The 13,417-nt window shown below is 41.7% G+C and overlaps 3 protein-coding genes across 3 annotated transcripts; all 3 read left to right on the forward strand.

Annotated features, from left to right (window-relative positions):
• Window positions 1–1,117: 1,117 nt before the first annotated feature.
• SS1G_05797 (hypothetical protein) lies at window positions 1,118–3,252 on the forward strand (the record flags this gene model as incomplete). Its single annotated transcript, XM_001592825.1, has 2 exons — window positions 1,118–1,646; window positions 1,751–3,252. The coding sequence occupies 2 exons, from the start codon at window positions 1,118–1,120 to the stop codon at window positions 3,250–3,252; spliced, it is 2,031 nt and encodes a 676-aa protein (XP_001592875.1).
• Window positions 3,253–4,499: 1,247 nt separating this feature from the next.
• Window positions 4,500–7,090, forward strand: SS1G_05798 (predicted protein; the record flags this gene model as incomplete). Its single annotated transcript, XM_001592826.1, has 6 exons — window positions 4,500–4,674; window positions 4,834–5,139; window positions 5,190–5,701; window positions 5,757–6,258; window positions 6,322–6,503; window positions 6,665–7,090. 6 exons carry the CDS (start codon window positions 4,500–4,502, stop codon window positions 7,088–7,090), a joined length of 2,103 nt encoding a protein of 700 aa, XP_001592876.1.
• A 428-nt stretch (window positions 7,091–7,518) lies between these two features.
• On the forward strand, window positions 7,519–11,294 carry SS1G_05799 (hypothetical protein; the record flags this gene model as incomplete). Its single annotated transcript, XM_001592827.1, has 5 exons — window positions 7,519–7,564; window positions 7,653–8,661; window positions 8,712–9,052; window positions 9,142–9,619; window positions 9,767–11,294. The coding sequence occupies 5 exons, from the start codon at window positions 7,519–7,521 to the stop codon at window positions 11,292–11,294; spliced, it is 3,402 nt and encodes a 1,133-aa protein (XP_001592877.1).
• Between the last annotated feature and the right edge of the window lie 2,123 nt (window positions 11,295–13,417).

Here is a 13,417-nt window from a genome sequence, read left to right on the forward strand (position 1 = left end):
TATGGATGATTATGATGAATGAACATGTCTTACATAACCGTGCACCACTACTATGTAACCTTGACATACGATATATCGACCCACCTTTTATGTACTCTGTCTAACAATACCACTCTCATACCTAAAGGATAAAATGAAGATAGTGTTCGCATCCCACATCTAAACTCATCGGAGTAAAGAGAGAATGATACAGTGTCATTCGCATGCATTGTATAGTCTTGTGCTGTGCGGAACTCACACGGTGTCTAGATGACTCTAGAATCTAAGTAGATGCTAGAGAATAAAATGGAAACACAGCATCACAGCTTATTGCGCAACAAATCTATTTTCAACTACTAGGTACCTACATATAGACTTAAGAATATATAATGAATTACCTACATACAACACAAGCTCATAGCTTACTGTACTCTGCACCTATACTTTGTAAACATGACCATGAATTCGTATATCCATCCATCGTGAAGTATGGCCTGCGCTCTTCACGTTGATAGCGAGCCCTTCCTGATAGATTTTCTTCAGATTTTCTTCAAATTTTACTTCAGATCTTCTTCAGCATTACTGCTTATTACTGTCTCAAATATGTATCAACAACACATAATAATGCATACCAAACCTAATCTCCCCATCTCAGCAAGCCAAATTCAATGCATATGCAAAACAGTGGAGTTTTGAGTCTTAAAGAAAAGGTTCCGAGCAAATCTTGTTCATCCAATCACCAAATTGAAGGACCTAGCCATTTCTTTTTCCCTCGGTATCACGTGGTGATATGAACACGGAATAACGATCCACCTAGCCTTATCTAACTGGGCCTAGCTCTAACTGATATTCGGCCAAGCAAACATGACTACTAACTCTTAGTATTGACAAGAACGTACTGGACCACGTCCTTGATTTTATGAATATCCAAATCTCCGTGTCCAGGTGTCGTTCGCGGATACCATTGATTGTCACTCAATATCATAGTTGTGTTAAATCAAACTGCCTAAAGGCCTTCGAGGCTCAACAAAACCTACCTACATAATAAACATACAGTTTGATTAGAACACCGTTCTAGAATCTTGAACTCCAATCCGACTACATAATTCATGCGCTAGCGCCTGCAACTTCAATCAAAATGCCTCCTATGCCAAGTCAAAAAGGGACAGGAAAAAAGGGTCGAGATCCGCGTCAATCTCGAAGTCGAAATACAACACCAAGTCTAGTTGGTGCATCGAGCTCTGTCGCACCTTCTGATGCCGGGAAAACCCCATATACACAAATCCCAATCAATATTCTTCGAACTTCTGTGGCGGAAGAGATTGCTGAGCAACATACTTCCACTATTCCCAACTCAAGAGAGCTTGAGGCTCTTATGCAACGTATGGAAAGATTGGCCTCGAGCGTAGATGAACGTGCTGCGGTATGCGACAAAGGGATGCGAGTTTTGGCACAATCGAGGAAGGAGAGAAACGAGGAACTAGAAATCGAAAAGCGAGACGAAGATTTGAAGGAGAGAATGAAGAGAGACTTGGCTGAAGAGGAAGAGCGGGGAAGACACAAGGCGCACAAGATTAAAAAAAGGAAGGATGTCAGTAGTGCCAGAGAAGAACGGCCATTGACACATGGTGCCCATGTTTTGGCACCACAAGATGGATCTAATCTTGGTATGTTATCTGTTGATTTGATACATCTGTCAACAAATACTGCGTCAATATTTACTTGATCATCTTTGCTTCTTGCCCATGTCGCTAATAGAATTCACTCGCAGAGGTCGCCGTGCCTAGCCGAGATTATACACATAAACATCATAGAAAATTATCAAAAGAGAGAGACAATGATTCAATCAGTTCGTCGCTTTCTCCCCCTGCCCCAGCAACACCAACAGCAGGTATGAATGCCGATACAAAACAGAAAGATGCTGTCGAAGATGAATCCAGTTCCGATGAACATCAACCTCCCCCAGCGCCAAAGATTCCCAATTACCAAACATTCGGGCCGGATCCCTCCACCTTCCCAGATCCAACAGTCTATGAAATTACGAAAATAAAACCCGGAGATCCTAGGATGAGTGAGGAGGAGAAGAAAAAGGTTTATTCTGTGGCCGTGTATCCGACAAATGATCTTCATGATCTTATCCCAGGAACGCCACCAGACAAGGATTTCAGCAATGCAAAACCAACAAATCAAGTACAAGCTAATACCTTTGCGACATACCTAGAGCCATATTTCCGGCCATTCACGGAGGAAGATCTCGCGTTTCTTCGTGAACGCGGAGATCGTGTGAATCCATTCATTATACCTAGACGTGGAAAGAAACACTATACCGAAATCTGGGCGGAGGAGGACGGCGCTATGTCAGTTGACACACCACATCAAGGACGGGACAAATTGCCTCCAAATCAAGCTCGTGGAAGCATTGATGATATTGATGATGCCGTAGCAGAGACGGATCAGGTTTCTGCTGGCCCAATATTGTCGAGATTGTTGGCAACTTTAAGACCAGAGAATCGAGCACCTCCCTCGGAGGATAAACCTATGATGAACGGCATAAGTAATGGCGAAGGTAGTTTCAATGGTGAAATGAATGGAGACATGGCGGAACCAAGTCAACACAGCGACACATCCCCCTTACCTCCTGCAACTTTCATGTCTGATTCGGCATCCGAATCTTGGAAGAAAGCAAATCATCCAAAGCTCGATCACGCTCAAGTAGATGAAAGGATTAAACAGGAGCTTCGCCACATTGGATTCCTCCCACCCGATACCGAACCCGATTACGATGCTCATTATGACGACGAAATAGCCGCACGTCTACGATTTTTACAAACCAAGCTCAGGGAACAGTCAATTATCAATGGAGCACGGAAAGCTCGATTACAGGAAATTACGAAGGAACGTATGGCACATCAGGAATATCAAACTATCCTCGAAGATCTTGATGGTCAAGTAAACGCGGCTTATACCAAACGATCCCGTACAATAGGAAAAACCAAGAAGAACAAAAAATCTGGAGGTGCTGGTGGTGGCAATCAAGCTGCCAATGGTGCTGCTGGTATGGCAAGACCAGGTCTCGGCGACGTGACCAAGACTTTGATGGAAAAACGGCAAAAATGGATCAAAAATATTGGAGCTGTATTTGATGATGAGCGGAATTTGGGCAAAGTACCGCGTTCAAAGGATGAGGGTAGCTCGATATTCAAGCCCGAAATCATGGCTGAATTCATTCAGAAGGAGAAAGATGGGTGGGATGAAGATGGAGATGAAGAATAAGCTTGTATTATACAGTATCATTTATAATGGATCGGATTGGCATGGGGATTTCGGGAAGGTTTCTTCAGCTGCGTCAAGGCTCATACAGGCAGGAATGGAGTTTACGGACGAAGCGTTGCATTAATTTTGCAGTTATAGCGTAAGGCTCTTATGAATTAATGGATTTCTTTTAGATTAAATATCTTCGGAATCATTTAATGTGGTGGATGAGTTTGTGGTGATCTCTCAACTTGACGAATGTATAGGGAAATCTTGCCCAAACTCTATATGAAAAATCGGCTCGGAATAGTACATATAAGGGTCTTGGTAAAGGATTTGTGAGTTACACAGATTAATTACTTTATATGCAGGTGCATGTCTCTTAATCAACTTCAACGGCCTAGAGTGGATGGTTGCATTTGATATTCCTTTTGTCGATTGTTTTCTTTTCTTCTGCATTTGAAATAGTGTTTGCTTGGAGGTATGATAATTTTTCAATTTATGTTAAAGGAGTGAAGTTGGAAATTGAAGTGATGAGGCTGGAATTGAGGGTACGATTTTGGTTTGGGGATACTTTGAGGGTATGAAGACTTGGGACGGGGGACTTTGTGAGATGATGCTAAATGTAGTTTGCATAGTTGGATATTATACCTATGTATTACTCGGTTGGAGACTTTTGGTTATTGTGGAGGGAATACTTGGGAAAGTATCTACTACTAGTTCAGATTTTGTTGTTGTGGAGGATGCTGTGAAAATGGCTCTTGAATGTGGAAGATGTATTGAGTGGGTATTGAAAAGTCATTTGGGGACTTCGGCAAGCAATGAAGAGGATGAATTCTGAGCACTATGTGAGGTTCCTTGATCAGAGCTTACTACTACTTGAAGGTCAGCGCAACAAGTTGAGACTTTTCAATGCTGGAGTATAACTTGGGCATTCAAATTTTATTCAGAGATTGTGATGGAGGGTGAACAAGATGAATGCAAGATCTTACCTATCCTATAGAACGTCCTTTTGATCAGCGAAAGTGATGGCCAATTTTACCTTTTCATTTTTAGAGTGGACAATGGACATTGAGGTTTCAATTGCCAATTTGCGCTGTTCAAAACTGGAAAGGGCCTTCTTGATTGAGGTTTTAAAAGAAGCAACGTTCCTGCCACTTTCGGAATAACCGAAAAATAAAAAAAAAAAGGGATACACAAACAAACACTCCTCTCAAGAACAACTCAGTTTTCCAATTGAAAATCACTTGTTCCAATTTAGGGTTAAAATGGACTCTTCTTATAAAACACAGCAGAATTTGATGGCCAAAAAGGCAGAGGAAAATGGTATTCCGACTTCTGAAATCACAAAGCAGTTTCAGCAAATATTGAGCCAAGTCTACCAGCAAAGTCCCAATTGTAATAAATCTTGGGCATTGGAAAAAGCTGAATATCTTGTTGTAAGTAAAGACTCCATTCCTTTCCTGATGCATGACTCCCTCCAATAATTAATTACTACACGAAGCAACATACTAACAATACGCTCTAGTGGACAAGGTTCTGTGAGTTCTTTCTGTCATGGTAAATAATGCAATTGGCAAGTTACTTCTAATACAATTCTAGTTCCAAACGATCCATGGCCAGGCACCCCTCCAAAGACAACGCTACTTCCTTTGAGTGATGATACAATGGGGTCAGAGTCCGGCGAGGTGACCAGTTCGCCGGACGAGAAGGATCCGTCGAGTTTACCAAGCAAGCCGAAGCCTACCTTTTCACTCAAGGTTGAAGAGGTGCTGCTTAATGCAGCTGGTAATGCAACTATATTGGTTGCATACAAGGAGGCATTAGTGAACATGAAGGAGCGATATCCACGGGAAAGCCTAGAGTGGCAGCAGTGGATGTCAGGAAGCAAGGTCTGGCTGTCCAACTGTACGTATCTACTTAGGTATTAAGCCGTACCACTGTTAAATTATTCATAGTTCGCAAACAGGGTACCTTTCCCTGCAATGAGCCACCTAGGTCATACGTTCTCCGCTCTTCGGATGCCAACCAACTTCATGCTGGACATTCTCGCCATAGTGGCGAGGATTGGCCCAGAAATGGGCGGTCTGGTAGTAGCTGGCGCCCGGAGGAGGCTACCAGTCGACGTAGATCTAGGTCGCCTCCCAGTGGACCCAGCGGAAGAGTCGCTTATCGACAAACTAGGTACCAACAAAGTAGTGAAAAGGCAAGACAAGGTAGGACAATCAAAGTTGAAGAATCACCAAGACATGACCGAACAATAAGAGTTAAAGAACCATCAAGAGATGGTAGAACAATGAGGAATGGAGATGGAGAACCATTGACCTATGGGCCAAAAGAGGATCAGATGCAAAGGAAAGCATATGCTATGGGTGGTGATGATTTTCGCCATACGTTCTTTCGTGCTATGCAAAATAGCAGAGACATCGTAAGAGCCAGTCATCCCGAGTACGACCGTTCTCAAAAGCATGTGAGTGTCAAGCTTATAAGCGTTCTCTACCTGATACTGACTTCATACTGTAAAGTGGCTTGCCGATCGGATGGCCTGGGAGAAAGTTTTTAAAGATGAGCCATTTCCCTGGTTAAATGACAAGCCACCAGGAATCTCTAAAAATGCTCTGACGAACGATAAATTAGCAATAAAATATGCGAATTTTTCCATGGCAACTCCACCAGCCGAAGGTGTCGTCAAGCAATCAAACGTCAAGACCATAGCACCGGCTGGAAACAATCCCTTGGTTCAACTGAGACCTTCTCATAGCAGAAATTCGTTTGATCCAAAAGAAACAGATGGTGGTGCTATCTTGGTTGGGTCAAGCCCTGGGATGCCAAGAAAGCTCCTAGTGGCACAACCAAAAGGAGTGACGAAGGCTGTCGGTGACCAATCCTCAGGAAAAAATAGAGCGAATCCAGTTGAAGGCATTAGAGAAGTGAACATTCATAATGGTATCCTTACTCGTGCTCTCCTAGGTGACTGGGACGATTCATTCATATTCGTTCAAAGAGGTCTTGGAGTAACAATGGAATGTGAGTATTTCTTTTGTAACTCAAGCCAATTTTGATTACTGGTCTTCAAACTGACAATCTTAGATAATGATGATGCCTCCGATTATCTCAGGCTCATCATTGAGCCATATCAACCGGGAGACTGTGCAGCATTGGAGAAAGCGTACCAATTCCTTGAAATCTGGAAGAGGCTGATACACTCTGACCACCTAGTCAAACTTTACGATTTTTGGGCCCAGTACAAGAATCATGACAGAACAAATTCTGTAAGTGTACTCTAGTGCGATCCAATTCCATTGTTCCAATCTTTCTTCAACATTCAAATATCACATTCAGTCAACAGCATGGCTACAGCCCTTTCATCTGAACTTTTCATTCTTCTAATCTTACTTCAATGTTCGGGTCACACTGGTCTAACTGCTTTTAGGTTAATCCTGAGCCCTTAATATACGTTAATGGCCAGAAGATACCCTGCCCAGGGAAATTCGGCGATCTCTGTGACTTCTTCTCATATGAGATCCAAAACTATCAATCCAACATGGCTATGTATACCAACACGGAAAATGCACTTGCCTGCAGTACCCTCTTCGAGGCTAGGCCATTCAGCATTCATCTCACTAGCTATCCACTTCCGGTAATGCTTAAAGTTGATGGCAAGACGAGAAACAAGATTCTGGATGAGCATGATGCCTTCCTAGAAGAGTGGGTCCGAAGGTCTTTGCAAGAACGGATGAGCTTATCGGACATGAGCAATGACTATGCAAGAAGGCGCGATCAACAACGTATGGATATGGATATGGATTTGGATGAGTTGTTGAAGGAAGGGGCAGCAAAGGCTAATCAGAAGCCTTGATATCACATATAGCGTCAGCGGGAGTCTTACGTCACATGAGCTCTTTCATTTGTAGCAATACTAGTGAGGTAGCAAGCAATTTACTTATATTCGTAGAAGAAACTTGTGTTTGATTCAATATCACAGAATTATATGTGGTGAATACGTATTTTCATTCTGCCACCGAAACTTGAATACATATCGAAAAGCCCAACATAAATTCAAAGCTTCTCTTCCATTCTAGAATGTAGTCCGCCGCAAGATCCTACAAATGAATGCGAATGCGGGGTTCATTCACGTGATAGCCTGTCTTAGCGCGTTCTTCGTCGCGTGTGCCCAAATTAAAGCCCCGAACTTCTTTCAAGGTTCAAGATTTGGTCGATGTTATATATATCTCAACATGAGAAATTAATTCTATACTTGATGATCTCGAGGATAAACTTTTCAAAATGTCAACATTTGGTGGGTATATGCCTGAGTTTCCAGACATTCGTGGTAAGTCAAAATGAAACCACACAGACTTGAGAAGTTATCATGAATCAAATATGACGGCAGGTCGAGGAAAGAACTGATATTTTCGTAGTCGATTACTTCTGCCAAATTCCAGGACGTACATCTCCACTAGCATACTTCTTAAGTCATGTTCATAGTGACCATCTCGTTGGACTTGACAATGATCGTGTTAAATTGCCGTTCGTTTATTGCTCAGCTGCTACCAAGGAGATCCTTATCAGGCTTGAGAAGAGGAGAGATCGGTTGAATCTGGCGCAGGGAATTCTAGAGAAGGAGGAGAGAACTTATAAACATTTGAAGAATGTTTTGAAGCCAGTTCCATTGGACACTCCGACGCTGATTGAGTTGGCGCCGAAAAATGAAGTTAGGGTTACGTTATTCGATGCTAATCATTGTACTGGCGCAGTGATGTTCTTGTTCGAGAGAGAAAATACCGCAGTCTTGTATACTGGAGATATTCGATCGGAACCATGGTTCGTTAATAATTTGACACGAAATCCTTTCTTGATTGAGTACACTAGCGGCATGAAGACTTTAGACTGTATTTATCTCGATACAAGCAACATTGGACCAATGGAATTTCCAACAAAGGCCGAAGGTCTAAAAGAATTGATCGGGAAAGTCAGAAAATACCCGCCAAATACCAAATTTCATTTCGCAGCTTGGACCTTCGGATATGAAGAGGTTTGGGCTGCATTATCACGAACACTAGATTCACAAATTCATGTGGACAAATATAAGATCAAATTATACGAATCCTTGCGTCAGGAAGGATCTAATGGCCAACTACGTTTTCTGGCACCTGAAGGTCCTGTTTTGGTAGGGTGTGTTGTTGGAAATAGTCCAAAACAAGGTTGCTTGACAATTGATGAGAGCGTACGAATTCACAGTTGTGAAAAGGGAATGGGTTTTTCTCTTTATGGAGAAGAGGATGTTGTATTGATTAGACCTATTATTTCTCGTCTGCCATCTGGAGTTGAGGTAGAAGAAATTGGTATTGGAGGTGGTTGGGGTGATTTAGTACCAAGATATGAAGTTACTATGGATTTTGATGATGTCAAGGAATTGTTAGAGACAGTGTTGGTTTAAATTTCCTTCATTTTTTGATTCGCACTAATGATTTACTTAGGTTTGCGGAGACAGATGAACCCATCGTTGAAGATATTCGAAGGATGCTTCTCGCCGAATTATCGTCTACAGCAGGCGCTATATCACTAGATAGTATATCATCTCTTAGTGATCAAATCTCCTTGAAGGATCTTGGTGAATCTCTCTTACGAAAGTTGGCTCATAAATCCTCTAAAGCACTTGAAGAGAAAGACCTCCATGCTTCACGAGACGATCTCCTCAAGGTAATCACTTTTCCATACTCACGTCATTCTTCATATCCTGAACTTTGTCATCTTGTTGAAATATTCAAGCCAAAAGACGTGTATCCATGCACTGTGGATGAAGAGAATTGGAATGAAGGTACGTAGTCTCTTCTATGGCGTTTAACTACATTTTTTGATACCACTTGAGCGCTTCAGTGGCTTCGAATCAGACTAACCACCTTACAGGAGTTAGTATGGAAGAGCTCTTTGGTGATCATTGCTCTGCTTCAGTCTTTCGACATGACAAGGAGATGCGACAAATGATGGCTATTATTGTTGCAGAAATGAAAATGTCAAGTCAACAAACGCAAACAACAGTTGAATCCAAATATTCTCCAATGCCTAGCCATCATGTTGAGGAATTAACATTAACAGCAGCTAAACACGAGAATAGAAGTCGTTCTTCTACACCAATTCCACCTCAGAAAAGTTTAACCAGCACCAGTGGGAAACTGTGGTCGGAAGAAATACTTACCTCATCTCCAGCTCCACCATCTCAAATAGATGTAGCTAGTATCAGTCAAACACCTGGATCCATAGCTACTAAATCAGACTCGAATTCAAGTAGTCAGGCATCAAGACGAAGAACAGCCACGGAGATAATTAGTCCACCGCCATTGAAGCGTATACGACTTAGTCAGGGCTCTCAGATAGATGGTCCATCGTAAGCTCTCCAGTTTTCTCTCTCGTCCCAATTGCTGTTTGTGTGACAATATTTTTTTCGTTATTTTCCCTCTCCCTTCTATCGTTTCGGATTCCGTTTCTCTCTAGAGGTCGTCCTTGACTAATCGATGATTTCCGGGCTCTGTAGGTCATCAAAACCCACTTCAACCTCTGCCGCAGTTGGAGAACAACTGGGTCTAGAGTCAATTGACAAACCTAACGAAGACAGCATTGACTTAGAGTTACCACTCACAACACTTATGGAAAAACTCGACACTATCCCTACACTATGTGAAAAGGCAATGACAGCATTGATGAATCTTCAGAATGGCGATCTAGAGGTTGAAACATATATCAGCCAGGAACTTCCAAATCTGAAATCCATCAATACACGAATTGATCAGCTCGTATCACCTTCAGTACTCTCGGCCCTCCGCATGACTATGCTATCATTTTCTCGAGAAACCCTTGACATCTTATCAGAGTTCCAAAGCAGTTTTGAGGGTACTTCAGGCGTGCACATAGACGTGAATACATACTTTTGCCGCCAATTCTCACCTCTACAATACCTCACGCAAGAGTTCAAACAAGTCACATCATATTTAGCACAACCCCTGAGTCAACGTAAGCCCTGGGATTCTACTAAGAGTTTAGATAGCATGTCTAAAATCTTTCAATCTAAAGCCAATAAAGACGGAGATATAGTCGGACATGGAGACATTTTCACGCTCATGTACGATAATGAGTTAGCGAAAGACGATGGCATTGAGGATGGTAATGATGATCATACTCCAAACCATAGCTCATCCCTGATCGCAGCTGGAGAAATTAACTGTGGCAGCGAGAACCCTCCTTTTCATGACCCCATTGATGACATCACTAGATGCGGGGATTGTGGTCATGAGATTTGGTTGGATCAAGCCGAAAGATTCGAATGGACGCCAGGTTTCTGCACGGGTTGTGGCGCCGGACCTACTCCCTTCTACGAAAATGCTGATTTCCCCGGAGCTCTTCCTCGTATCTTCGAAGAAGAAGATGATGGAAGTGAGGTTTATTCACAGGACGCCCGTATCTTAATTGGGAATACACATCTGGACTATCAATCTTCTGCATACGATACGCAAGATGAAGATTCTCAGTTGCATGAAGAGTATGAAATCAATAGCTTTATCGATGATGACGAACCTGATACAGATTCAAATTCGGAATCTCATACTTCTAATCATGAAAGTGAAGTAGATTATAAAGCTGCGTTTCAAAATCTTCAGAAAGATTTCAATGAGCTTGAGAATGTTTATTTTGCTCTGGTGGATGAATACTCACAGTTTAAATATGATATGTTGGGAACTACTGAAGAAGAAGATGATGATGAGGATGATGGTGAGGGGGAGGATGTTTTGATTAATGAATATGGTGCGCATGTCGTGGATGTACTGGTTGCGCAGGGTGATCATGTGGTTACGGATGTAGTTATTTCGTCGTTTAGGGGGGAAGATAGTCAGAATTTTGGGGAAGGTGGAAATGTGGATGTGGATGTGGGTGAGCGGGAGAGAGGGGGAGATGGTGATGATGGTGATGGTGATGATGATTCCGCGGGCGAAAATGTGGATGGAGCAAGTACAGTTGCGAGATCGTATACTCTTTCGGGCTTGAGAGGGGTGAGTGTGGAATTATGAGGGTGGAATTGTGATGAGGTTGGGGCTGTCTGGGTGTTTGACGTCGATCGAATGAAGAAAAGGGGATAGCATGTATATATGGGATGGTTGGTTGCTTGGTGGTTATTTGCTTTTTGATTTATATATATTTTGATACCCGGATTTGCTTTGGCGTTTGCTTTTAAGATTTGGGATGGGATGGGGTGGATGGATGGATGGTTAGATGGGGATAAAATTAGATTAGATGAGATGAAATAGGAATGGGAAAGAGGTATAGCTATACCTAGCTATAGATGTAGCTGTGAAAGTTTACGGGTATATATTTGATACCTATATATGGTTAATATGGATGGATGGATGGATGGATAGGTGGGTGGGAGAGTTGCTTGAGCGGTATATAGTTTAGCAGTGATTGGTTGTATGGAAAACTTAAGGACGAAGAATGAAGAATAGAATAGAGATGTTACAACGGCTATCTTCTATGCCGCGTCACATGACTAAACCAAGGTAACGTGATTAAAGTCACGTTATGGACCGCTGAGGAACGCTGGCTGTCCAGGAACGCTGGCTGTCCAGGAACGCTGGCTGTCCAGGAACGCTGGCTGTCCAGGACCGCGCAGCGGTCCTGACTAGCTATAGATATGAAGGTCTATATAATCAAGATGGATTCTCTTTGTATAGAGCTTCGTGCTCAAGATCAATCATTTAATATACTCTACTATTAGTTACGAATTGCATATCATTATTGTCATTACTTCAAATCCTTGCTTAACGCCTAGTTATAAACCATCTCGAGAGCCTAGAGCACTTCCACATGATCTAGACGGCAAACCTCGTAACAAGAGAATAGAGTATCTATATCATTTTGTGAATTTAGAAGATAAGAAGACAAGAAGATAAGAAGGTGGGGGAGTCAAAGAGTATAGAGGATATAGATGAAATTTTATAAATAATTATATCAACAACTTTTCAATATTGTTAAAAAACATATAATAATTGTATTAACTAATTATATGTTACGAGGTTTGCCGTCTAGATCATGTGGAAGTGCTCTAGGCTCTCGAGATGGTTTATAACTAGGCGTCAAGCAAGGACTTGAAGTAATGACAATAATGATATGCAATTCGTAACTAATAGTAGAGTATACTAAATGATTGATTTTGAGCACGAAGCTCTATACAAAGGGAATCCATCTTGATTATATAGACCTTCATATCTATAGCTAGTCAGGACCGCTGCGCGGTCCTGGACAGCCAGCGTTCCTGGACAGCCAGCGTTCCTGGACAGCCAGCGTTCCTCAGCGGTCCATAACGTGACTTTAATCACGTTACCTTGGTTTAGTCATGTGACGCGGCATAGAAGATAGCCGTTGTAACACTATATCGTGATCCTTAGTGATCCTTAATGATCACTATTGATCATTTGTGATCACGTGCCTTGGTAGTTGTGTAGCCCGTCGTAACATTATACTAGTAATTTATATATTATAATATAACTCTCTTTGTAATCAATTAAATATATATCTCTAAATCTTGAGACTTTCCAATCGTTTATACATAAGATTTATTTTATATATTCTCTATTATAAGATAATTATATATAGATTGAGATAAGATTATAAGTTTCTATTCCGAGATTCCGAGTACAGTATACTACCTAGGTAATTTCAAGAATAATCAATCAAAAGACGTCTGAGACAACCAAAAAAATCAGAAGAGAAATATTTCTATAGCCTACACCGCCTTCTGGCCTAGAGCTAAAGTTAAAGCTAAAAAAACATCGGAAAGTCGGAAATTCGGTAGTTGATAATGATGGGGATTGAGATTTGATTTTTGAGTTTCGGTGATCTTCATTGTTATGATGAATGATGATGAATGATGATGATGATGAGGATAGGGATGCTATTAATAATAATGCTAAAAATGTTGATCTATGAAGATTTTTGAGTTTTTGAGTTTTTGATGATGTGATGTGTGTGATGTGTGTGATGTTTATCTTCTTTTTTTAGTAGTAAGTAAGCATCTATAAGAGTGAGTGAGTAGGTGGGGTAGGTAGGTGGGTAGGTACGTAGATAGTAGGTAGGTAGTATACTTGGAAGAGGGGAAAAAACAGGACAGAATAGGACAGGAACAGAATAGGTGCGG

Source organism: Sclerotinia sclerotiorum, genomic scaffold (genome assembly GCF_000146945.2).
Source record: "Sclerotinia sclerotiorum 1980 UF-70 scaffold_7 genomic scaffold, whole genome shotgun sequence".
In the NCBI taxonomy this organism is placed as follows: domain Eukaryota; kingdom Fungi; phylum Ascomycota; class Leotiomycetes; order Helotiales; family Sclerotiniaceae; genus Sclerotinia; species Sclerotinia sclerotiorum.